Source organism: Echeneis naucrates, chromosome 11 (genome assembly GCF_900963305.1).
Source record: "Echeneis naucrates chromosome 11, fEcheNa1.1, whole genome shotgun sequence".
Lineage (NCBI taxonomy): Eukaryota > Metazoa > Chordata > Actinopteri > Carangiformes > Echeneidae > Echeneis > Echeneis naucrates.
Genome location: NC_042521.1, coordinates 7970567 through 7997729, shown reverse-complemented (window position 1 = coordinate 7997729; position 27163 = coordinate 7970567). Strand labels below are relative to the sequence as shown.

The 27163-nt window shown below is 39.1% G+C and overlaps 1 protein-coding gene across 1 annotated transcript in view; it reads right to left on the bottom strand.

Moving 5' to 3' along the window:
* The window catches only part of csmd3b (CUB and Sushi multiple domains 3b), a 210628-nt gene that overhangs the window by 23516 nt on the left and 159949 nt on the right, over positions 1–27163 (bottom strand). Inside the window, exons 30-54 of the mRNA XM_029514819.1 lie at positions 26757–26944; positions 25680–25798; positions 25344–25419; positions 25099–25215; positions 22232–22345; positions 22015–22110; positions 21077–21280; positions 20668–20792; positions 20107–20203; positions 18141–18245; positions 17919–18037; positions 17325–17394; positions 16763–16879; positions 16303–16512; positions 15011–15199; positions 14237–14414; positions 11295–11440; positions 8328–8408; positions 7933–8046; positions 7661–7849; positions 7306–7452; positions 4282–4470; positions 3142–3327; positions 2472–2666; positions 1568–1741 (exon numbers count right to left, since the gene is read on the bottom strand). Coding sequence (XP_029370679.1) covers positions 1568–1741; positions 2472–2666; positions 3142–3327; positions 4282–4470; positions 7306–7452; positions 7661–7849; positions 7933–8046; positions 8328–8408; positions 11295–11440; positions 14237–14414; positions 15011–15199; positions 16303–16512; positions 16763–16879; positions 17325–17394; positions 17919–18037; positions 18141–18245; positions 20107–20203; positions 20668–20792; positions 21077–21280; positions 22015–22110; positions 22232–22345; positions 25099–25215; positions 25344–25419; positions 25680–25798; positions 26757–26944 — 3545 coding nt within the window. The remainder of the gene's footprint in view (positions 1–1567; positions 1742–2471; positions 2667–3141; positions 3328–4281; positions 4471–7305; positions 7453–7660; positions 7850–7932; positions 8047–8327; positions 8409–11294; positions 11441–14236; positions 14415–15010; positions 15200–16302; positions 16513–16762; positions 16880–17324; positions 17395–17918; positions 18038–18140; positions 18246–20106; positions 20204–20667; positions 20793–21076; positions 21281–22014; positions 22111–22231; positions 22346–25098; positions 25216–25343; positions 25420–25679; positions 25799–26756; positions 26945–27163) is intronic.

The window sequence follows — 27163 nt, the reverse complement described above, 5'->3', positions numbered from 1 at the left end:
TCATGAGGCAGTCTATGTGGGGTGTTAAAATTTTGAACACCTGCTGAAAGAGCATAAAAAGAGGTAATTGCAGCCTGAAACCTGCTTTAGCAAATGGGACTATGAACAATCTCACACACATTGAAAAGTGAGATAACAAGGACTCAGTCTTCACAAAATATTAGAAGTTCAGTCAGAAATTGGATTACCTACATTATGATGAAGGCTCAGATGGTTAGTTGCCTCCTGTAACGTTACCACAGCTGTGCCAATGCTCTGTGCCATTCTCAGTTTTTCAACGCATCCCCCTTAAAATGAAGACGTCTTTGTGCTTTTCAAGGATTACACTTCACTCTGTGGCAGCTAACGCCGCCACTCTTTGCTCCCCTGACCAGATTAATTTTGAAAAGATTTAATTGATGCACAGGGCAAAGTATTTAGAAGGCATTTCACAAAAAATAGTAGGAATGCGTATTTCCTGACCTCAGAGGCTGGACTGAGTATAGATTTCACTTTTTACAGTAGATAAAAAGGTGCACTGTGTTTTGGGTTGAAACAAGAAAATGAATTAGACCTGCTGCAGATATTTTTTACCAAGTTATCGTTACACTAAAATAATAAATACAATGAAGTGAAGTAAAATGCTTTTAAGTGTGCTGAGGATTGTTTGGACAGGCAATACAGGAAAATCGAAAATGTCTTCATATCATCAAATGTTTTAGTTTAGGGAAGAAATTTGACTAACCGCTGTACAAAAGTGGTTGTTTCTACAATTTATTTTCCTTAAAACACATTTTCACATGTTTTTATTAACGTCTTTAAAGATTTACAGATCTGTATAAGTGCTGCCCAAAGAACCTTGCATACAGCCGCTTTAATTACTAAGACAATTTGAAAGAGCAAAATGACTGAACAGGCTTATATTTTAAAGAAGGAAAACAAGTACGATGAAGTCAACGTTGTTTTGAAGAATAATAAGAAAAGTTATTGAATAAAAATGCTGTTTATAGCACTTTTTTAAGACTCAATTTATTTATATTTTTTGACAGAATCATGCCTCCTCATCAGTCTAGGTTAAGTTAAAATGAACTTTTTTCTTTATAACTTGCATCTCATATCCCTTTCAGCTTGTGAAGTATTCTGGGAAGCGCTGTTTCTGCTGAGGCTTCGTGGAGAAGTGACACCACCATGTCATAGCATCTGTTACCTCTGCCTGGCACGTTGACAGAAAAAAGCACCCGTTTTTTTCAGGCTTATACAAAAAAAGAACATTCACAATGAATTTAGTACGTGTGCAGCAGATGCTTCCACGTGATAGTTTTGATGGTGAGGTGGGCGAGGCCAGAGGGAAGCAGCTGCGCAGCCAGACAAGAGGTGCAGGGCACATACCTAGTCCTGATACCCGAGCTCATTAGATTGACTTAAAAAAGTAATGTCTTTCAAACTTTTTCTCTAATGGTGGGTGCATCTGTGCATGTGTGTGTGCGTGTGTTAGTATGCTCTACATGCCATAAGCCTTCCACTTGAGTCCATACAGTGTCTAAGTATAGTATGTGTCTGAATATATTAAATTCCAATAGTTATATACCTAAACATCGGGTTTCCGTTCCACTCCAAAGACCAGATGACAGGCACTCTCTGACAGCTGACCCCACCAGCATGAAGCCAACATCACAGGTAAAAATGGCCGTAGCACCAAATGTTGTCTGAGTGCCAATCTTCTTCCCATTGGGTGGAGATGGCAGCTCACCACAGGAGATAACTGAGGCACACAGTCAGACACAAGCAATTTAAAAAGCAGCTGTGCACAAATTCAGCACCAACACACACTGAGAAGCAGCGTGAGCTCACTGGTTTCAGTGAGGGACACTACCAGTCCTGGTGAGCTGATAGCACGCAAATTTTGGTGCCCATAATTTAGATTTTTTCTAACACTCAGGGATGCCTGGTGAAAAAAATAAAAGCAGCTATGCAAATGTCAGACAATTCTTTAAGGAAGAATAACAGTGATTCCACAGAATAAAAATAACAAAAGGCAGTTTAAAAATGTCAATACAACTCGTTGAGAATAACACATAGATTCAGGCATCATTAAATTAGACAAAACTGATTAAATCAAATGAGCAGAAATTCAATTACCATATAACACAGATTACAGAAAATGTTAAACTATTGCAGACACCTTCTTTCTTCAGCTAATAATAATAACTGTGTTTTTCTTTAGTCATTATATATCTGGCAGCTGCCTCATGATGATGAAATCTTTCCAAAGCGTTCATAATGCCAATGGCAGAATCAAGCCATATGATTATTCCTTTGTTAAATGTGTCATAATGTGGCATAAAGGAATTTACTGCTCAGAAGAAAATTCTGGCTTTGAACACATAAACATTCATATATATGCCAATGATGTTTTTTCCATGCTTATATGTTAAATTTGTACTAATGACTACACACCAATCAATAAGCCATTATGTGCCTTTGTTACTCACTCTGGCAGTGCGGTCTCTCATTTTTCCAGCTCCACACACCATTGGACAAGCACTGGATGTGGGCTGGGCCTAGTCTGTAGTGTCCCGGGTCACAGGTGAACACTATGCGAGTTCGGTATTCGTAGTGGGAGCCGTTGACAATCCTCCAGCGGCCGTGCTCTAAAGAAAATGACCCAATGCTGGGACATACTACCACTACAGAGGGCAGACAGAGAGCGAAGAGAAATTAAAACCTTGTGAAATTTTCTCACATTTAAAAAGACAATTACAATTCTAAAATCCTGCCAGATAGTGAACAGACGGCCTAGAGTGGGTCCAAAGCAGAGTAAACCATCCCACAGATGCATAATAATGACTAAGTTTAAATAACAATGTCCTCGCCAAAAATGGCTGCCGCACAAAGTGGTAATTATCCACTGCTTATGAACCATATCAATCCTCCTCAATGAGGAATGCTCATTGTTTGAACTACTTGAACTATTTTAGATTCCTTAATTGTATTTTTTGTTACTGAAGTGATGAAATTCTCAGAGCATTTCAAAGATTCACATTTGCATTTGTAAGCTTACCATTTAAATATGTCAAATTTAATATGTATATACCAACTATATGAAAATGGTACTTGGTATTTATTCACGTCTTTGAGTGATCTCAAAGTGAAGTTACTCACCAGAACACCGTGGTATTTTATTGTGGTTACTCCATGTTCCATCAGGCTGACAGATGGCTGACGTCAACTCTTTACTGGAGAGTCTGTATCCATCATTACAAAAATAGGAAACTCTTGTTCCCACAGAGTAGTCGGCCGTTAAAATGCCGCCGTTTATAGGAGCCTTGGGTGGCCCGCATGAGACAGCTGGGGGAGAACATATATACACACATTGGTTATTAGTTGGTTGAGTCACACTTGTCTCCTTCAGGTAGGCAGACTGGATGTGTACTACGCTTGAAATATTTCTAGATGTTGAATATATTGTGTATTTGTAAACAATGTTACATATTTCTGTCAAACTAAAAATATCCTAGGACAAAATGCTTGATCTCCAGTTCCAAACAGTTCTAACACAACACATCTGAGTTCCTCAGAATGCTTCTCCAGAGTGGTTTTAAATAGACTGGTTTGTACGGCACTACACTGATATTTCAGCAGCGTTCACAATCTGCTGTTGAGCTTTCATTTGGGTCTACCAGTATCAGGTACACTGGTGATGGATTAGACAATGGCAGCGGCAGTGTGAAAATGGCATCAAACCTGTGCAGAACATAGTAGAAGATGTAATGAAAGCACACAAAAAACAGAGAAGGAGAAAAGTGTCTCCTTCATTGTGCATTGATCAGTTGGTATGAATACGAGTGGCAAGACATCTCTTACAAAGAGCCTTTTTTAAAAAGAATAAACTGTATTCTGCTTTTATTGTATTCATGTAGTCTTAGCTACAGTAGCTACATATCAACTTGGTAAAACTCAAAGGAAATTATTTTTAGGTGCAAAATGATTTTGTCTGGTGTGAAATCAATGATCATTCAACTAAAGTGTGAGGCAACAGCAGGAATAACAAAGTGAAATACTTTTGGTGTTACAGTATTAAACTTTCTACTTCAGTCTTTGGACAGTGTGGACGGATGGACACAGATTGCGATTAGCAAAGTCAGTGCTGACAGCCAGGCCTTCTGTGAATATTTTAAGTCCAACAGAAAACTGCACAATTTACATGAAAGACCTATTAATCAAAAAATACAGCTTTCAGTTTTATATCTTTTTTAGGCTTAGCATCCCTTACACAAAACCCTTGAATAAAATCAAACACACCTTGACATGCAGGTACTGGAGAATCCCAAGCGTGGTAACCAAGTGCAGTGCGGCGGCAGGTTGCCGTGGCATTGCCAATGAGACGGTAACCACGGTCACAAGCCCACCGCACAACACTGTTGACATGGCCTCCACTCTGCGAGGAGATAGAGCCGTGGAGGGGAGAGTCTGGGGTGGAGCAGTACAGAGCTGCAGTGGAGGGAAAAAAAAAAAACAAAAAAAACAAGCCGAACCAAACAAACAAAAAAAAAAAAAAAAAAAAACAAGTAAAAATTTTAAATTACTTTACACCAAGTGTTTCATTTTCACCAACACAGAATCACAACTATCAAAAAGAAAGTGAATCCAAGACAGTTAACCCAGTAAAATAGAAGAAACAGGCAGAATGAGTGGCCTGACATACCGATGCATAAAGCAGCCGATACCCTGTACACACCCTGTATATACCCTGTACATACCCTGTATATACCCCATATACACCCTGTATATACCCCGTATATACCCTGTACATACCCCATATACACCCTGTATATACCCTGTACATACCCTGTATATACCCCATATACACCCTGTATATACCCCGTATATACCCTGTACATACCCCATATACACCCTGTATATACCCTGTACATCCCCTGTACACACCCTGTACACACCCTGTATATACCCTGTACATACCCTGTATATACCCCATATATACCCTGTATATACCCTGTACATACCCCATATACACCCTGTATATACCCCGTATATACCCTGTACACACCCTGTACACACCCTGTATATACCCCATATACACCCTGTATATACCCTGTACATACCCTGTATATACCCCATATACACCCTGTATATACCCTGTACATACCCCATACGTAACCTGTACATACATAAAGTGAACTGTAGTCTAATTTCTTGTCTGTGTGCACAAACTTTGCTATTAAAGATGATTCTGATTATTTGAATACTTTTAAAGTGTTAATGCTCCTAACATTACAGTTTGGTGTCATGATAATTCAGAGGCAAAATGATGATTTCACAAAGTCTGATGTGTGTCTGCTGTATTTGCAACACAACAAAATACCAAGCGAAAATGGGCTAGGGGCACTTCTCTCATGTCAGTAGTATAAATTGTGTATTTCAAGCTTTGCTATTAGAGTCACAAAAGGAACAGGATGTTAAACGTCTCAAATCATTAGTTGGGCTAAATTGGACAAACAATCTGGTTCGAAGAAATATTAACAACCACGTTCTTAATGGGGGTTTGGTTTCATAGCACATCTAAAAAGCCAAATGTTTTTCAGCCAATTAGGAACTATCTGACAAGATGAAGAATGCAAACTAACACAAACAGAAAATGTCTGTCTGCAAACTGTTTTGATCAACAATTAATGAGTAGAGTAAGAGTAAATGCCAGAAGTTATCAAAATGCCCACAAAGTCATTAGTGGCTTTATTCAAGCTTTCTTAATATTCTTGAACCATAAACAATAATCCAGACACTATTGGCAACCAGAGCAATCCTGCTGCAACCGTCAACAACCCAAATTGGGCTCTTGTAATATTATTGACAGTCTGTAGGTTATGTGTCTGTATCTTTGGCAGTGGCTAAAGCTCCTTTTACAATTATGTCAGTGTCCCATATGGGAGGTCAGCAGTCGCAGCTCCATTATTATTATCAGTCATAGTATATAAAGATCACCAGGCCTGGGTCCAGTAAGATGTTGATTTGGGCAGCATGCCTGGGCTGTAACTCTCCGAATTGGGAAGGGGCCCAAAATTAAGTCTTTAACTAGCCTTATTTATTAGTTATAAGTCTGTTTTATATGTCCCTCTGGTCTGCTACTGGCCCAGTATCATTCATCTGCATGGTGAGTATTTGAACTGAGATAATCAAGAGCCCCTTAAAAGTTATTGCGGGAGTTTTGTTCCATTTTCAATGTTTTCCTTGCGTTCAACCACAGAATCAGTGCCAGCGATGTTTTTCGCATTTTGTCAGCGATTCTTGATTACTTTTTGAAATTCTCCAAAGGGGTTGTGTCACAGAATCAGCCTGTAAGCAAAGCAGCCAACTCACAATCTGTGGTCAGATCCAGTGTAAGTTCTTTCTTCTTTAGTATTTTTAGAATCCATAGCATTAAACTTCTAATTTCAATTACACACAAGCTTCTCACCAGGATAATATCTTCTATATACAGAAATTTCTCTCTTCTTTAATTTCTGCGCATTTAGTTTTTCTTAAGTTGAGGAAGAGTGCCATACACTGACCTGATTTACAAGTAAAAAAAAAACAACAAAAAGTCACTGTTGAAGATGAACCCTGATATAAGTAGGCTTGCAACATATGTTTAATAATGCTTTCAGATGCTCACATTAATCACAGCTACCAGAGAAGGTTACTGGATATGAGCGTTCTGGGAAACTTTTCTCTTATTACCAAGCCTATCATTCATCATACAGCACTGTTTTTTTTAAAGGTTAAACTATGTGCCTCTTGAGTGGAAGGTAAGACACGAATAAGCGAATTACACAAGTGATAGTGTCTCCTCCCCCTTAACTGTCAGAAAATGTCCTTGAATAGAGCACTCAACTCCCAATATGCCAGTGAAGGTGCTTAACACAAAACAGCTTAAAGTTATTCTGAGCAGGACCAGGCAGAAGATGGTCTAAATGCAGCGCGTGCTGTGAAATAACACCTGTGCCCATCAGACGTTCCTTGAATTAATAATATTAAGAACTAACTCATAATACAATTTATAAAATCTGCTTGAGGAGACAGACAGAAGTGTGGCAGGAGTCTATGTTCTTGATGAAGAAACTCATTTCACAGGTGAGAAGAAGTTCAACAATTTATGTACTTGTTTTAAAGACTTTTTTCACAGTGCAACAAATTACACTTTACACAACTCGAAACAACTGAGTCACTGTTCTTCTGTCTGTCTCCATCTACCTGTGTCCTTATTACCATGCAATATTATAATATAAAGTAGTAGTAAAATAAAATTGGGATACATACTTTGGTACTCACCAACATAACGAATTTTGAAGCCTTTCTTGTTTGTGCCATGGTCTGACGACCAGCGGACCAGGAACTGGTGGCCAGAGGTGGTGAGGTTAAAGGGTGTGGGTAGGTCTCCGCTCAGTGTTGCCAGAGTAGGATTGTTGGCTGAAGGACCTGAGAGGGATCAAGGTGAAGTGAAAGAAAGAAAGACGCAAAGAAAAATAAATAAGACAGTGAAAATAAACTTTCAAGATTTGTTCTGTGCTCGCAATTTACATTTTTGTTGCCATGACTGTATGTGTTTTTATACCATGGTCAAGGAATGATGTGTGTGTGTGTGTGTGTGTGTGTGTGTGCATGTGTGTTTGAGTCTATTTTTTACCATCGAAAATCTCCAACACGTCAAACTCTCTCTCAGTGTGGAAGCTTTCAAAGGTAATGGTGACGTTGTATCCTTTCTCTACCGTAACACTCCATGAGCACATTTGGAGGTTAGGATAACTTTCTGGCCACCCTGGACTCAGGATGACCCCTGACGAGTCGTACCGCACATCATGTGCAGGACATTGGACTATGGATGGAAAATAAAGGGAGGTGAGTTGCTCTGTTCAATGAATACACACTAGTTTTGCAGATGCACTATTATACAGACACCTTGGCATGTCGGAGGCTGTGCATCCATCTGTAGTCTTTCTCCTAAACGACAGGTAAGAACCTCACTGCCAACCAATGAGAATCCAGGAAAGCATCTGTACCTAATAATGTCACCTGGTGGCACAAAATCATTGGATGAGAAAAGGTTTTAGAAAGCAAAATGCGTGCAACTTGCATTTGGAGTATTTTGTTGTGTTGGGTGCTTCCTCCAGCCCTGTACACAGTGTATGACTACCTCCACTGACCAGACAACACATAATCATACAAGCACAGCAAAACACAGCACCAGTGATTCCTGATCGTGATCTAATTCTTCTTATCTTGTTGGCAACTGAAAAGTCTGCCTCAATCAAAATGACATATCTAAGGGCATGATGGTCAGACAGCCAACTCACCTATCCCCAGCTCTCCATCTTCCATCAGTAGATCAGCATTGGGCACATCTGGAGGAGGCTGACAAACCCTTAATTGGTAGGCTAGGCGAATAGACACAGCATGGGAGAAGAGAGAGGACAAAGAGGGGGGCAATATAGAAGAAAGTGTAAAAAGAAATGTCGATCAGCTTTACCTGGGTTGTCAAGAAACTTTCCAATGCTTGGAAAATGGCAAGAATTCATTTTTTGCTGTGAATGCTTTAAATGAAACTTGCTGGTGTCCCTGCATTACTGTGTGAGCTTTCAGTTTTCTGTGTCTAAAACGAGAGTGTTGTGGTGAGAATTCATAAGCCAGTCAAATAATGACATAATTTGTTTTGTTGTTTATTCTGCTTCATTGTGGTTTTATCAGTTTAACTTCACTTCTTAGGTTCAGATGGTCTAGTCAGCAGGGCAGATCACAGCTACACTGATACAGCCCTGCCCTGAATCATAAAAAGCAACTGACTTCACAGCCACTCAGCTGAAGGCTGTAATCAATATTACTGCATGACTATAGATCACTCACTAAAAGAGAGAGAGAGAGAATGAGAGACAGAGAGAGCGAGGAGAGCTAAGGCAAAGAGAGGCAGAGAGGGCTGAGGGCTTTAAGTCAGGATGAAATTGACTATGAAAATGAGACCTGCCAATAGTATCTGCTGCTCTCATGCATATCAAAGCCCTGTGGTCTGTGTGTATGTGTGTCTTAGTGTGTGGACTTGCAGGGTTTTGTGTGTGCGTACACCAATGTCTATGCTTATGTGCGAGAGAGGAGAGGATGTGAGCAGTCATTGATCTCCCTAAGCTCCAAGAGCAATTCTTATAGCTACTTCCAGATTCACGTCACATCAGCTGTCTCAGTCTCACGTCCATGACAACATTTTCCACCACGTATGGTGCTCATCTCTGTGTGGGAGGTGCTGCCATTCAGACATTCAGAACCTTGACCAGAGATAAATAAATAGAGGGACAGTGACATTGATAAACAACCCCAAACAGCAGATTGATGCTTCCTCTGGGGTTTATTTGGCCTTTCAATGCAAAACTGCACTTTAGCAGCTGCTTCAGATGCAAACTGTGACATTCTGAATTTCAGTTGTTGCACTAAAGGACATTGATAAAAATGTAGAAAATGTGCCCCTTGTATTCAGGATTGGGGCTTATTGTTGCTTATTTCTGTCTTGTATTTGTGTTCTTATATGCCTCTCCAGATCAACAAATAGGCCGTACTTCCTGCTCATGTTATGGCTAACTATCATTCCTGTCTATCTTTCTTGTTTTGTTCTTCTTGTACTGTCAAATAAAATTGAACTGACAAAATAGTGCTAACAAGCAAAGCCATATATGTCATCCAGTCAGCCTCTTATTCATGCTTTATGTTGCTGTTTGCTGTACATCTTCCAATAAAACAGAAACTGAAAATAAAGTTGAATCCTTCAGATGGTCCTGCTCCTGTGTGAATGTGACAGCTGACAGTCAAAACCCTGCCAGCAGAAACTCATTAGCAATGCATCATCTGTCTGAAAAGGGGAATCCTATCAAATAAAAACAACATAAAAACGGTTGACATAAGTTCACTACAGAAGAATGAACAGAAAAGAAAAAATACGAGCTTTATGAAGGAGTAGGCAAGGATACAGAGGTACAGATAAACTACACGTCAGCTGGTGTATGTGAGAGACACGCACACATGGAATGGTGAAATGGTACAAAGAGAGCCACAATTCAATCAAAGTGTCAAATAAAAACGTCATCCAAAAGGGCAACTTTTCAGTATTGTTTTGACAAGGATAAGGCACATAACCATTATTTTCTTTACTGTCTGGTAAAGACTCTGTCCATCCATTCCCTTCAGCTTGTTCTTACTGCCAGATTATAAAGCTTCATTTAGAAATAACTTCATTTAGCTTCGTGACAAAATGTAGCTTTAGCGACACGACACTTAATTCACTACAATACTGTACACATACAGTAACCATGACTGATTAAACAGTTACTTTAATCAAGTCTCCACATTTAAATATTAGAGAGCTGGATCAGGAAATTATAGACATAAAAAGCTTCATATTACAGTGCAGCTACAGTTTTTCAAGGATTCCTGAAATGTGCACTTAGAGTTAGCTACTTAGTTACTTAGACGTATCCTTTATAGAGGCGGGTGTTCCCCCCCCCCCCCCCCCCCGCCTCCCAAAAAAGAAAAACAACTTAATTTCACGGCACACTGTTTCAAGATTTCTTTTTCCTTTCATAAAAGAAAACACATTGTTATTTGGACAGTGAGTATATGAAAAAGCTCAGTTCATATGATGTCATCAACCCTCAGAGGGAAAATCTTCATCATTGGAGCTAAATGTTTTCACAATACAGTCATAAAAAGAGAGCCTAAACATTATTATTATTATTATTTTTTTTAGATTGTGAAGTGTTGAACTTGTATGGTTAAACATTAAAGCTATTAATGATTTTTTCTTTTAATCTGACAGCAATTCTTCAGAACAAAGGGATTAAGAATTGGTGGCAAACAACAAGACAAGGTTGATGTTCAGACATTGGTTGAATTGAAAGCTGAATTAACTTTGCATTTGTTTTTCAAGCTACTTTACTTCTAACAATAGTAAAACTTACACAGCAGGAATAAAATAACCCCAAATGTCTTGTCATGCAGATCAAATAAAAAGCTAAAGGTTTAGGTCTTCAGTAGTCACTAACATGATAGAAGATTTTGTGACTAATATATCATGACTGGAGATGTGACCAAAAAAAAACAAACAAACAAAAAAGCAGCTTTGATCAGACTGAAAAGTTACGGTTCCAACCGATTCAGCAGTTACAATGAGTCACAGGAAACAAATCACGGCAATATAGTTCAGGAAGACAAAGCCACAATAAAATGATAGACGCACTTATCTGGTTAATGATATTATTGCTATGATGTTGTTGCAGTCTTACCATGGTAGCTCAAGACAAAAAAGCCAGCTCCAGAGAAGTCAGAATGGAATTTGATGAGAATGATGTTTGAGGTCGAGTAGACAGACTCCAAAGCTGTGTTCCCACTAAACTGTCCGATCTGAGGAGAAGACTGGTCTGGTCCATCCCTTTGGAGAGGCAAAGAAGAAATAAAGCTTAAAGAGATTGGTCACAGACTAAAGACTCATAAATGAACCGACTTGATCCTTCTTCATAGAGCAATGGAAAAGTCAACCTAAAATATCATTTGAATTGGGTAGAGGAAGTTATTTCCGTCATCTGAAACAGTTAAATGGCAATTGGTGATCAGGAAATGGTTTCCAGGGGCTAGAAACAAAGGTAGTAGAGACTTTAAAATAATTATGAGGTAAATCCTGAAGCTGCTTCATTGACTGTGAAGATGGACTTTGTATGACAAAGTGCCAATGCCCAGAGTGATTATGTATGAATATGGGGCCATCTTCTCTCCAAAACATTGTAAATTATAATGCCACAAAGCTCATTAGATATAAAACCTCGGCAAACTCAGATTCCAGTGAACGTATAAGAGGAATGCTTCCTTCCCTCCTGATAATAACACACTTCAAAGCTTTGGCTCTCGTAGTCTTGTTGTGAAATGCTCACAGTTCATAAATATTGACCAAACTGTCATCTGATCATAAGAATAACAAACGTGAATCCTGAGTTCGACTTTGGTTTTAGTTTTGTCACAATTTGGCCTGGCTGTCATGAGGCGTTACACATTTAGCAAACACAGAAGACAGAACGTTATCAGTCAAACGGCAGGTCCAGCTCGGAGGAAAATGTCATGAGCGTATTTCACCTGTAATGACAGTGCCACCAGCTGTCAGACAGGAACTAACCGATAACGGGCTCATTATCAGTGATTAAAAATGATCATCACAAAGTGAAATGGAATGATTATTTCCTACTGTTAAGTGGTTTTTGGATGAGGTCAATTATACATGTCAGGTTAAGGAATCACCTCCTTCTCTGATTCATGTCGGGGAGTTTGCGGTGATCAGAAGATTTTCATGTGTTGTTTTTCACTGCTGATTACTCCTACTCCCAAACCATTATGAGTATAACACATAGAGCTCAGTGAAGGCTTTAACTGTGTGAAGTAGCACAATAGAAGGAAACACCTGAGACACCTATGATCTCTGATAATTCTTACAATGAAGTCCCGTGGCAAGCTTCCCGGCATGAGACCAATTAGCAGACTAACTGACTGTCAGGTTGGCTGGCTCCGGTCTGAGAAGACTGCTGTGAAAATCCCACCTTTACCACTGACACTGTTCTCTCTGCAGGGAACCAGTGTAGTGGCTGTGAGATTGTGAGCTCTTCGTGTGTTTGTGCGAGGTTGCTGTCCTCACTTTGTGTGAGTTCAGCAGTTCGTCCACTTTTTCCAACTGACAGCAGGGTCGAGAATATGCCAAGCGTCCACTTTATGGAATTCATAGGATCGGCTATCGGCTTAACGAGAAAGGCAGACTGGATTCACAGTTTTAAGCAATATGATCCCAAAAACACGCACAGCAGGGAAACAACCAAACAATAAATCTAGCATAATTTTAATGATGTAAAAAATAAGGAGATTACTAAACAATAATCATAACTGATGAATGAATTTAAGCATGGACCCACTCATATTTATGATTTGCAGCTTTTTTTGGTTCATGTTATTTCTTTATAAAATAATTAAGATAAGATGTCATCTTCGTAAATGTTGACATTTCTAACTCATGCGTTTTAGACTAAATGATTGATTGTTTCTACAAGCTTGCTCAAATATCTAGTCAGTTACATTAACAAGTAAATTAGACTTTGTGTTGAAAGCTTGTTGAGTTGTTAGTGCACATGCCACATTATTGCTGCGTCCTGGATGCGACTGCGACGTAGAGACCTATGCTGCATGTCATTCCCCTCTAGCTTTCCCAGCTTCCTGTCAGCCTCCCTGCCACTTACTGTCAAGGGAATTGAGGCATAGTAAAAGCTGAAAAAATAATGCAGAAGTGTATAAATGAATACAAATTTTGATCAAAATTTAGCTGAATCTGAATCAAAATAAACAAAGTTGCTGCTCTGGTTAAAGGAATTTTCTGCTTTTAATTAGTAGACTACAGTATTATTTCTGACCTTCGCATGAAAAGCAATCTTTCATATCAGTTTTGGAAGCCATCCAGGGTGAAATTTATAACAAAGGGCTTTGGGAACAGTCAAAGGTGGAAATCTGTAAGGTAAACCTGACAGGCTGAAAGACATTTGGTTCCTCTGTGTTGGTCTTATATCTGTGTGGCAGGTGACAGGAAACAGGCTTTAGCTGTAGAAAAGGGGCAGAAAAACATCAACTGTAGACTGCACGATGCATTTCTGCTTTTGTTGCCTCTTTGTACCTACAGAGTTCTATGAAACATGGCATCTAAGCACAATTTAAACACTTGCATTGATAAAATGTCCACTGCTGCCAATGAAGAGAATAATGAACAGAGCAATCAAGCCTCGGCAGGTAGGGAGAGAAAAATGCATTGTATATACATGTTGTAAGAATTGGATTTAGAGATTAAGGAAAAGAGGGAAGGAGAGAAGGTGTTGCAGGCGAGGAGAGATAGGGGAAACATGACAAGAAGGAAATTACACGAGCATAACTTTATATTCAAGAGTCTGTAGTCATAGTAACCCTTGCAGGGATTTAGCCAATTAGTGGCCAGGTCTGAAAAGATGTTTAAAAGCCTGATCCTGTGAGCTGGAGGAAGTATGTGTGCGTGTGCTGAAGTAAGAGAAAATCTCTCGATATGTGGTCCTAAAAATGGATATTCAATCAAGTTAAAATGAATATTTTTTGGCCAATATAAGTTTGAAGCTGAAAAAGACCGAGACTAGAGAAAGATAAGAAGAGGAACATATCAAGTAGCGACACCTACCAGACAGTAATGTAGTCATATATTGGCTCGGTACTCAGCACAGTAAAGTTGATGTAAATCCCATGTCCAGGAGGAACTCTCACACTCCACACGCAGTCCTGGAAGTTGGGGTATTCCTCGGGGTGACCAGGAGAGTAAATGGTTCCATTTAATGATGTGATGTTTCCACCGCAGAGAGCTGTGGGAAAGCACATTAGATGAAATAGCTTTAATAAATTAAATTAAAATAAGCATTAGCATTTTGAAGCTTTAGTAATTGCCTGGATGTCTGGGAAAGAACATCAGTCCAATAACCTTCGGATTAACAATTTAATACCTGTAATAAGGAGTTACTGGGTTGTTTTTTTTGTTGTCAGTTTTTTTTTATTATGATTTTTTTTTAGCTTTTCTTGCTGAGGTATTGTTGCTCCTCAGTGATACAGTCACCACTGCTAAGAGCTATTAAACTCAACATTTACAGTTTCTAATTTAAGGGTTTAATTTTCACCTTCACAATACATGAAAAACATCCCTGCCGGGTTTCTAATTATGCCCAGATTTATTATATGCAATTCTTTTTTATTCTGTTGGGTTACAAGTATCTTGTAATTGCAAAATCTTTGCTCTAAGTGCAGCAATCAATATCAACTGGTTATACTGTAAAAACAATATTGAGAAGCATATAGTGCCTACTGACAGAATTCATTGTAAGGTAAAATGTAAGGGACAGATAAGAATAAAGATAATGTGCATACTGAAGTATGAAATGTCTGAGATGTAACAATCTGTAACAACCTTCACATCGTGGTAACGGGTGGTTCCAGTTCCTGCTGATTCCATGTAAACATGTAAGTGACGCCTCTCCGATCAGAGAATATCCAGGCAGACATTCAAACGACACTGTCATCCCAACACTGAAGTCTGTGCCAATAACGATGCCGTTTCGAAATGGACGAGGGTCTGGACAACTCTGGAGCTGGTAGGCTGCAGAGACAATGTTGCAAATCCCGAATTAGCAGATGTGAATCCTAGTTTGCAAATGACTGAGAGCAGAATATGCATCTGAAATTTTGGCAGCCGTCCAAAAATAGTAATAACAATAAATGCAACCACTTCCACACTGAATTCAGTCCTATCACATTTTAAAGGGATGTGCTGAAAAATACATTAAGCTCCTGATCTCCAGCTGTAGCCACCAGCCCGAGAGTAGAAAAAAATAAAAAATAAAAAATTATTTGTAAGCATTCTGCAAATTGTTGACACACTGCCCTAAACTACGACTTCTTTAAATGATCCTCCTCCTTCTACTCTATGTTTGTCAGTATAAATTTCACTCAGTTCAAAAGACTTAATGCGTACTTTCTTATGCTTGTTTATAAAAAAAAAAAAATAAATAAATTCAAGAGCTGCAGCTGAAATTTGAAATACTGGACTAAAATAAGAGAAAAATGAGAGCTGTGGAGTTCTCAATAAAAACTAAGGTTACTGACAAGGGTATCATGTATCAAACAGTTTCTGACATGACAAAATATTCATTTCAAATTCTTACCATTACTTTTTATTCAAAGTCACGAGTCATAGGTTTGACAAACACTAATTGCAAACAATAAAAAAAAAAAAAAAAACAAAAAAACTGCCAGTACTCACATTGTATGCCTTTTAAAAAAAGCTTTGCTGCGGCCATACCATAAATGGTATCATTTATCATCCACTCTAATTTCCACATTAATGGAATCAGCTGTAACACGTTTTTCTATCTCTGAAATTTGCCATGATAAATGACAAAAGGTCTGCTCAGAATTCCTTCTTTGCCTCATAAAATGAACATAAAATTTAGCCAATGAATATGATGCAAAATAGGGACATGCATGCACAACACAAAAAAACGTTCAAAGTTAAGATGTGATAGTGCATCATAGTGCTGTGCGTCACCCCGAAGGAATGAAGTCAGTCAGGTGCTCTCTAAATATAACACCTACACTGGAGAGAGCAGCTGGCTTCACTGAAATAAGAATCGTTGTCATACAGTATGTGAGCTCTTAGTGGAAACAAGATGTTGGAGTGACAACTTTAAAAACAACATGTACCTTGATAGGTGATGTGGAAGCCTGGCTTGTTCTGTGAATAGTCACTGTGGAAGAAAAAGCTGGTCTGGTGGGTGGTGCTGAACAGAGGCTTGGGGATGACTGGACCACTGAACCGGTCAATGATCGAGCCGGTTTCCAGAGTTCCACTGCGGATCTCTAAGTAATCATGGATTGCCTCGGTGGAGAAATTCAGGAACTGGAGATGGATGCCTGAGAAAAATACAAAGATTATAACACTTAAAGCAATCCTTAAAGCCTGACTGAAAGAGGCACATGGAACTAAATCAGGCGTGTATAAAACTGAGTGCTTCATCTGCAACCACAAGGAAGTAAGTAAGTAAGTTGGTGAGCGAGTGAGATGTATGAAAGGGAGACAGAAACAAAGTGAACAGACTCTCAAACAAACTGAAAAAGAAACAAATATTTCATGCTCAAGTGAAAAGTTGACAGTGTTTCTTACCGAAGCCGACAGGTAGGTTGACTGTCCATGTGCAGTCTAGTCCACTGGGATAGTTGCCAGGGTAACCAGGACTTAAGATCACTCCACTTACATCTGTCATAGACCCGCCACACTGGGCTGCACATACAGTAAGAGAACAGGGGAAGAGGTGGGTCAGCATTTAGAGTAACATCAAAAGCAGGAGATAACCCTGTTGAGCACAGCAGACATTGTTCTTCTGTTAAAAACATTACACATGACTGGAAACTTGAGCATCTTCATCTGACATTTCAGATCATTCATATTCTGAGTCTTTAATATATACCCTTCTTGAATAAATTAGCATTGTGCAAGTAGAAATGTGTCCAGGGCTTGTTTCCTCTAATTTGCCTCAGTGCACGCTGATGCTTTGGCAAACAGCAGAGCCTAATGATATTCTGGCACACATGATACTAAATAATCAGCTCATCACAAAACAGCAAATTGATGAAACAGCTCATTTTCTGAGAGTCATAGAGGGCACACGGCTAGCGTCACTTCTGTAGCACTGAGGTTTTGTATTTATCTCAGGGAGAACTCTTACCAAGACACAGTGGTACGGGGTAGTTCCATCTTCTGACAGGTCCGGGCATGCAGGTTATATGTGCGTTGCCCTGGAAATAGAAAGGCAATCACATGTGATATACAACAACTGGGAAATCACTACCAACAGATAGTGTACTACATTACCCTGCTTTGCAATGACGAATCATTCCTATTAACACTACGGAGCTGTATATTAAGCATGAGTGAAGGCAAACCTCCAGTACAGTTGTACAATTCATGCAGAGAAAGTGGGGATACCACACCAGAAGCAGGCAATGCTCAGGAGATGTTCAAACCACACCAGAGATGTATGTTTAGTAAGAACTGGAGAAACCGCAGGTGAGCGGGGTTTCCCGATCATATTTTTGTAAAGTCAGGGGATAAAAATAATAAACGGGAGTACATCAGAGAAGTTGAGCAGCCTTAATGATTTCACAAACAAATGTGACTGCCGGATAGCAGGGAACCGCATGTGTTTATGTGTGTACTTAAAGCTTGAAATTGCAATCCTCCAACTCATCGAAGTCTCTTTGTACAGAATCTAGTTTACATTTCTACAGAAGGACAAACAGCATATAAAGGCTGTGTATACCTGAAGAGAGTATCCTTGTTCACATGAAAACTGAACAACATCTCCGACCATAAATCTTTCTCCTTGTCTAATTCCGTAGTTTGGAGTCTGAGGCTCCGGGCATGATTCCAGACCAATAGCTGATGAAAATAAATAAATTAATAAATGTAGTTAAAAAGCATTGTCAGCATTATGCCTATGTTGCCTAGGCCACAGACAGTGTTGTATAAGAGATTATGTTACCTGTATATTCCAAGTGGAAGCCAGCAGCTGAGACACTAATATCAGAGCTGAAGCTCAGGTAGAGGTTGTTAGATGTACTATTCAAGAGAGGGGGGATGGTGGTGCCTGAAAGCAGGGATGAAGAAAGAGAGGAACAGAGGACAATGATTGCATTTTTTCATTTTTCAACTGAGCCTTGAAAGCAAGCAGATCTTAGTTGACAGCAGAGGAAACAACAAAGGCCCCTGAATTGTTCGTTTTTTTCGAGGTGTTCTCAAAGGAGGACGTGTGGAATTATTTTCAGTTCAGATATATGTGCCATATCAAACAACTTTTCAAATGTTGCCTTGACCTATTTTGTGTTGCGAGGGCAAGTACAAAGTAAAACCCAGGACTGCACTGCAGTGTTCGCAGTCAGTCTGTCTACGCCCTTTGCGATAACATATTGGACTGAGCACTTTAATGTAAAGGAACATTAACCATCTCTAATCTCTTTATCACTGGAAATTTAATTATCTAGGCTTGCTTGAATGCCGTTGTTTGATGCAACAGGGGCAACTATATCCTCTGATCTTGGCTACTTGTGGAATGTAATGTTTCCCGGTGGCCAGTGAGCTGTGACGCATCACCTTGTGTTGAGTCACATGTTGCTTTCTGCTCAGTAGCAGTTGTGTCAGCAATACATCTAATAGTTACGGCAACATTTCTCTGAGTGAACAGAGAATCAGATCAGTGGATGTGATTGGGGACCTGTTGTGAGGGGAATGAATTAGAAGGTTTCTGAACAGTCTGTGACCTCCCCTGCTGCTTGTCTTCACAACCTGAAGAAAATCTCATTCATTATCATGACAGGATTTTTCTTTTTTTTCCCCCCTTTAAATGATGAATAAATTGCAGTTTAACTTCATGGATTTAACTATAATAGTTATGGATGGATGACTGTATTAATTAGCGATTAGAATTAAACCTATAAAAAGACAAGGTCGAACCGACTGTATGCTGAACGCCAGTCGTCAAATCCTGACTTTACAACTTCACATCATCTGACAGAATCAGCAAAGGTAAAGATGAAAGACAGACTTTTATCTGAGTCTGGTCTTTACTTCTAATTCCTTTGGTTTGATATGTGGGCTGGACTTGGCCACATTGGTATTTTAGTGTGAGGCCTGTTTTTTGTTTTTTTGTTGTTAACAGGACTACAAATGTTACAGCCATAAGCCCTCCGCTGGCTTCCGCACACAATTCAGTCATGTATCAGCTTTATACCGACTCTTCTTTTAAAAATCTAGTGACACTGCCCTAAATTCACAATAATCTAGGTCATGTGACATGTGACATTTGGCTGCCCAATGTTGGAATTATAATCAGTCAATCCAAGACATTCCAGATTATATCATTTAGTCAATGATTATTTAATATAGAAATATTTAGAAATATCAAATTGCCCCATTTATACCATAATCTGTTATCCTTAAAGACGCACAATGTCAATCCCTCTAATAAATTATTTAAAACAACCAACAGATTCGGTGACTTTGGCCTCCTAAAAACAGCTTTACTATTTGGACAGCTGTGACTGAATCCAGAGGAGAACTTTACTCACACTAAACACATGTTTTTGGCTGAGTATGAGGTGTGGGAGCACTGGAGCAGAAGGACTTTTACTGAGGTCATTGCAGACAAACTAATGTAAAACACTGCTTTTGATAGACCTTTTCCTGCCGGCATCAATGAAAACAGAAATGTCAGTGGGAGATGTAGTGTAGAAATTTAACAAAAGCAACAGACTGAATGAGATTAGCAATCTCTACATAAACTATAATATGAAATATCTAGTCCTATGTGTAAGGGGATCAATTATTTAAGCTATTTCTTTCACCCCCCCCCCTCCCCACACACACACTTTTTTCAAGGAATCACAGACAAACAAGCAGGTGTCAGTGGATGTGTGCCTCGTGTGCTAAAAACAATCTAAAAAACTGTTTACCTGAGTAGCTGCCGAGTCTTGGTGCGTGGTTGTCGGCACCATCATAAAAATCCAAAGAGTCCCAGTTATGCTCAGTGGCAAAGCTCACAACTTGTATCTGAAGAAGCAAACAATACAGAAGCGCAGGACAGAAACTGTTCCATGAAGCAATTCAGGAAGTGTCTCAAAAACACAGTATGGGCTAATCAGTATAAATATTAAATGAGACTTTCAAAGAAAACAAGATGCAAGAACCAAGCTGTCATAAAGAAAAAACATTTTACATGATATTAAACAAACCTAGACTTGATGTGGCTACAAAATCGCAGTACAGTTAAAAAGAGATGTCAACTCTGTTTTGTGTTGGAAGCTTTTTTTTTTTTTTTTTTTGTCCGTGAGAACGTAATCAGACATCTCTCCTGATTAGATCCTTTTTAGTTATCTCTGGAAGGGCCCTCTCCCAAAAAACATCCATCCATTCATTCCTCAAAATGTATCTTATCTTCTCTGACATCCCCTAATGCTCAGCTTCCACACCAATGATGCATAGGTCATCCAAAAGCAGCATGTGACAGGGACTACCTGGATTCCAGCCCCCTCTGGAACAGAGACCTTCCACACACAGTTCTGGTTGTTGTCGTACGGCTCTGGATAGCCAGGTGACAGGATTGTCCCACGACGGGAGGTCAGCACACCCCCACAGGGAACTGGGAGAGAGAAGAGCACAAATGAGGGGCCATTAAGGAGGAGGTTAAAGAACGCTGTCTGCAGTAAAAACAAAAATAAAACAAAATGGCATGGCACACAGCTAAGACGTGAGGTCCTGTGAGATAGATTTGGAAAAGGTAGGCTTAGGTTCTGAAAAGATTGAGATGTGGTTGTGCATTCTAATTTTCTGCTGTGGTTTCTTTTTTGGTGGAGTCAGTTGCGGGGTTAATTCTAATTCTGAACCGGGAAATGTCCTCATTGTCATATCCGAGCACTTATTTACCTATACATGTCGGCAGGGTGTCGTTCCACTGTGCCAGATTGTCGGGGACACTCTCACACCGTATGGCCGTGGAGCCATGCAGGATGTAACCAGGGTTACACTCAAACTGCACGGAGGAGCCAACTGCAAAGTCATTACCGAGACGTTTCCCAAAACGTGGCTCAGGGACTGAACTGCACTGGGTGGAGCTGGTCCTTGGTACAGCTGCAGATAAACAAGAAAACCAAACAAAATTTAAGAGCTGCCTATCTTCCTAAGGTTGCTGTTTTTGGTTAGGTTTTCAGAGGTCATACATTCAAAACTAAAATGAAACTGTGTTTCACGTGTAATGACCATTTACCAAACAAGATATAAAATATACGCCATTATCCTATATAGCCCCAGAAAGCTTAGTTTAAGGCTGAGGGGGGGAAGCCTCTGCCTACCAAGGGCCATTTCAATTTTCACAACATCCTTTGAGGGCAATAGTAAATTATTGAAGACATATATCACACTAACCTCTCTGATGCTGCATGCTTAGTTTGTAAAGACGGCAATTCCCCCTTTGTATCAAACTCAGGAGTAATCCCACGGACAAGAACAGCTAGTTGGCAGTATTTGTTATGTGCGTTGTCCAGTGTGGCTGGAGATAAAACCTGGAAATGTCTTGTAGTGCATTTCAGAGTTTGTTCAATATCTTGTCTCCTATCAGTAATCCACTCTGCGGCTGTTCTTTAAGATGAACTGACACTTTGGAACAATTTTGTGTTTATGAACTGCCTCTTGGGCTTGATTAAACTGTCTTGTTGGATGTCTCCTAAGCCGTAAACTTTAAGAGGCATCAACGACTTCAGTACACAAAAACAATCAGACCTTTGAAAATTTGTAACAAATAGTAAGCAAGTACACAAGACAGTTCTGCAAATCCTAAAAAATAAGTTTTTAAGTTGTTTTCTGACCTTGGTAGACAAAGTGGAATCCTTTAGCAGTCTCAGGTCCAACTGTGGTAAACTTTATAGAGATCTGGTTTCCCGAACTCAGAGGGAGGGACTCACCTAATCAGAAAAACAAGTCAGAAAAAATTGGAGGTAAGAGATACAGCAAGGGGGTGAGCTATGTTCCTGCCAATGTATACCTCTGCTTCTAAAGCTGTTCTTTTCTTTCATCAATCCTTACCAGAGTGGGATCCAGAAAGAGAAGATAATAGTGTGTTTTGTTGAGTTGGTCCATCGTAGATCTCTACCACATCGTTTAGAGATGTCTGGAACAGCACAAACTGACCAAAGAGGACTGTTGATAAAGATGATAAAACAGAGAGATGAAGGGATACGTTAGCCACACTTCAATGGTTGCAAATTATTATTCCATGCCACTGTCTGTACATGACCTCCCCTTGATAAAATTAACCTGTAATGCCCAATTTAAATTTTATTAAGCTGCAGTGTTGGCTTCTATTTGAAGTCAGCTATTGGCACAAAATTACCTATCAGGGCACTTGATAACCAAAATGTCACCCCTTTTTCATCAGGTACAAGTGCACCCACCCCACAGGCCCCATTCCTTGCCTCTCATCATTTGGCTATGCTGCATCAGTCTTCTCTGCTTGCAGGAAATGCTGATGTTTGGGGAAAAAAAAAAAAAAAAAACTTCTTTCACTTGCGTTAGTAAAGCAGGATGTTTTTCTATATTTGACTGTGGATCAACCCCATGTCTATTTGGCTCAAGAGGCTGAGGTACAAAGAATTCAATCTATACATTGCCAAGAATATTATGCTAAGAGATAGTCACTGGTCATTTTTCAAGGTTGTTTCTTTCTGTGGAGTATGACCTAAATTTTGCTGAAACATTGCGGTCACTTACAAAAGAAACCCTGTTTGCTTTCAGGAAAAATATGCATTGTATGTTAAACTAATGGTAAGCAAGAGACAGAAGAGATAACAAATATATGATATAAAGTATAGATGTATTCATATAACCTTTTATACTTTTATGTTATAGCCTTGTCATGGTCGTATAAGATGATGAGTAAAGTGGCAGGTGTTCAAAGAATGACAAGATTCTGCCAGTCAGCAGAAATACTTAAGAGCTCCCTCTGTGTATAGGTTTTAGGGAAATCAAAGTGATTAAGGTTTCCATCATTCTCTGCCATATTAATGACATACTGCTGAGCAAGGTGGAATAGATCGCAGCAGTTTTTTCAAAACCACACAGACTACTTGCATGAAGACGCACATGCACAGTATTCAGACACTGATTCAGCGTGCGTATGGGCAAGATAACTCATGATAACTCTTAAGTTATCATGGTGGATGTGCTTAGACACAAACGAGACACAGTCACATACCAACCTCACACACACACATACATACAAACAGTGAGTTTTAAACAGTCCACTGGATGTGTTATCAAATGAATGAAAACGTTTCACTGTTCATTTGAAAGCTTTTGTCAGACATCAGATGGAGAAAACCCAGCATTGATCCCTCTGGAGCTGCAATGCCTCTTGATGAGCTGAGCCCTCAGTGTGATATCTCCAAAGGGATAAATGCCAAGGGGTTTCCCACCTGTGCATCGAGTCATCACTTTGAATGGTGAAAGTTCAATCATTTATTTCAGCCTCTTTGATCGCAGAGACAGGCAGTTCCTAATGTAGTTACTGAATATTTCAACCCTTAACCTTTGATTGTTGTAAGACCACAGATTATAGACATGCTATTTTCAATGAGAATGAAAGAATGCAAAAAATGAATAAATCAATAAAAATAAAGTCAAACATGTTGTGACATATTATGAGGGTGGCAGGCAATTTAACAAAACAATCTGTCTCTTGTTCCGTGTGAGAGGGCCAGGGAGGATCGCTGTCTGTCTTATACAACATGTAGGGCAACAAATGTTAACTCTTCTCAGTCAAAACATCTACGTGAAGCTCACAAAGACACTCCAAATGTTGCTATATAAATATAATGAGACAGCAACCGTCAACAACCTCAGGGAAAGTTTCTATTTATTCCTAATACCGCTGGGGCTAATTGAACAATATATCCACCAATTACTGATTGTTTGCAAAAGCTCAAGTGAGACTCAACGAGCAAACCAATAATTTAGATGTCAATATGTGATGTCATGACTGGAGACGCAAATGTAAATTTGCACATTTTAAATTCCATTTATTTGACACCATGCCTTCAACAATATGTTTGGAAGATAACAGTGTCAAAGCATATGCCAATTTTCACCAACATCAAGGTGAAATCCATCCAATACAAAAAATATTAGCAAGCCTCTGTCCACCAATTCATCTTCACTACTACTGAATAACTCCCAATTTTTCAGGAAGACATATTATATAGTTCTCCAGAATAAGCATAAATCAATCTATTTGTTTCACCCAAACACTTTTCCAAGGTCAAGAATATTTTACTTCATACAATATCGATATCGCTGACAATCTAATCAACATTAGACTGAAGAGTAAATTTTACTTTGTGTTCTACTCATTTTGAATGACATTTAATATGAATATAGTTTAAATTTGATACTGAATGAGTATTCACCCCCCTTTTCGTTTTCCTCAAATAACCCCAGATTTCCAACACAGCCTCACTTGATGTGAAGAATCCTTTACAATATTAATATCTTCATAATGTGGTAGTTGTCAGGCTTAGAGACCACTGATCACACGTGGCAAGATACAACTTGCTCCATCTTAAATACCACTTCAATGATGAAACTATGGCCTGGATTAAAATGAGAGGCCAGCAAGCCACTTTTGATCGGGTACTTTAACTTTAGAAAATCAAAAGGTTGATCTGGGGGCTCCAGCTTGTCACCATTGACAATCACATAAGCATTAATTTCAATTTGTTCTTCCACAAAGAAGAAAAACAACAGTATTCGTGTAGCAGTTACATCACAAGTGTCACTCTCACCTATTAGTTTAGTGCTGTGCTGTTGCACTTCAATTTTCTTTTCAAAATGAAAAATACTTTCATTTCACACAGTTATTACCACTTTTTATTGCAATGTAACGTGATTTAACTTACCAAATTCTCTAGGTACAGATATAGAGTAGACACAAGTCTGACCAGAGGTGTAGTTTTTGGGAAAATTTGGAGATAAAACAGTCCCTTCTGACCCCGTAGAACGACTTCCACAGGGTGCTGGAGATAAAGCATACAAGAGTGTACAAATACAAAGAAAAAATATACACAGCAAAGTAATACAGTGTAAACAAAAATGTTTCAGTTGAATAAATATGTATAATGTATGTGTCGGGATTTTGTGTTACCTTGACAGCTTGGCAATGCCCTGTTCCATCCAGGTCTACCATCATCTCCCATACTGCAGGTTAAAGTAGAGTAGCCCTAAAGAAAAACATTTTACCTCAACTAAGAAAATCCAAAACAACTAATTTTCAGTCAAAGAAGGAGTGAATGGCCATGTACCCATAGAAACAAGAAACTAACCAACAAAGCAGTCATTCATTCTACCAACCACCAACTGTAAAAATAAACCAAATGAATAGTCACCCAGCTAACTAGCTAATATTGAGTCAACAAATCAGATTCTTTCACCTTCCCAATCATCCAAACATTCATGCACTCATTTAGCCATCTGTTTGTACCTGCAAAACATATCCTGCTTCACAGTAAAAGGTCACTGTAGAACCCAGCTTATAATCAGATCCCAGCCTGGTTCCATTGAGAACCACACCTGGATCAAAACACGACTCCCGCAGTTTGGCTGGACAGAGACAAAGAGAACAAGCCATTGTGAATATGAGGCAAATAAATTCCCATTCAAAATGTCAAATAAATAATAACTACATCCTGAGTGAAATCAAAAGAGACAGGCAGTTCATTGGTCTTTTTAACAGTCTGTTTAACTTAGCTGCCTTTGCCGAAGACAGAGCAGGAATAATAATGTCATCCCAGGGCTTTTGTGTGGTACATGAACTTTGTAAATTATGGCTTTGGCCCTACTCCCAAATGATTAGCAGCCACCCCGCATCACATTAACACTTATTTCCAGAGTCCACCTGAGGATCTTGCTCTTTGGTTTTTCTTTTCTATAAGTGACTCAATGTGATCCTTCTGAGAGACAAATTCAAAAGACATTAATTCAAGAGGGAGTTTGAGAGAACAATCCTCCTTTTCATCTTAAAATCAGCATGGTGCTCACTGTCATCAGTGTGTGAGGCTTGCACTTGAATTGTATATAGTGTAGATGTGTACTGAGTATTACAGCAGTCTCACTCGTTTAATGTGAAAAGTAAATATTTCTGAAAACACATGCTGTCACCGCAGGAGACATCTGAGGTATAGCACCAGATTCACAATGAAAACCTTAAAGAATAATTTCCCAAGTTACTGTAGCTATGAAAAACAAAAAGGACAGAAAACAGTCTCTGATGTAGATACATTAAACTTTGTAGATTAAAATGATTTTTCAACGTTTGCAAAGTGGTTATGAAACATTGTCCATTCAAATGTGTGTTTATTTACATCACAGACACACTTACATGTTCAGACAGCTTTCAGTTGTTCTAATTGAAGTTATAAAGCATTAGATATAGGATAAATGAGCTTTACTGTGCTAATGCCTAGTGAAGTTTTAGTTTTTATTGTTCTGTATTTTAGAAGGTTTTCAAATTGTATTAACTTCACATGAGGTTGTTGGCAGTATCAGCAGAATATTTTACCTTTGTATTCCAGGTGAAAGCCAGTGTAAGAAACAGAGCCATCGCTGCGGAAAGCTAAATGCATGGTGTTTGAACTGCTCTCAATCCTCTCTGGAAGTTTGCTGTCCTGGAAGCTACCAATCAGAGGACTGTTGCTATCCGGACCATCGTAGATATACAAGAAGTCGTAGTTTGGCTCAATGTTGAAGCTAGAGATCGAAGAAGAAAAATGGAAAGATGGGAAAGGTGTGAATGTACCTCCAGGAACCTGATGGTTTCCAAAATTATTTTTGGGCGTTGTTCGTGTAAGAAAATTTTCAAAGCAGTTTTCCAACATAGCCTAACAAGCCATTTATTCTCTGATTATTCTGTGTCACCAGCTTCTGTGGCTTGAGCTATTTTAAAAGACACCAGACAAATAGATTCAG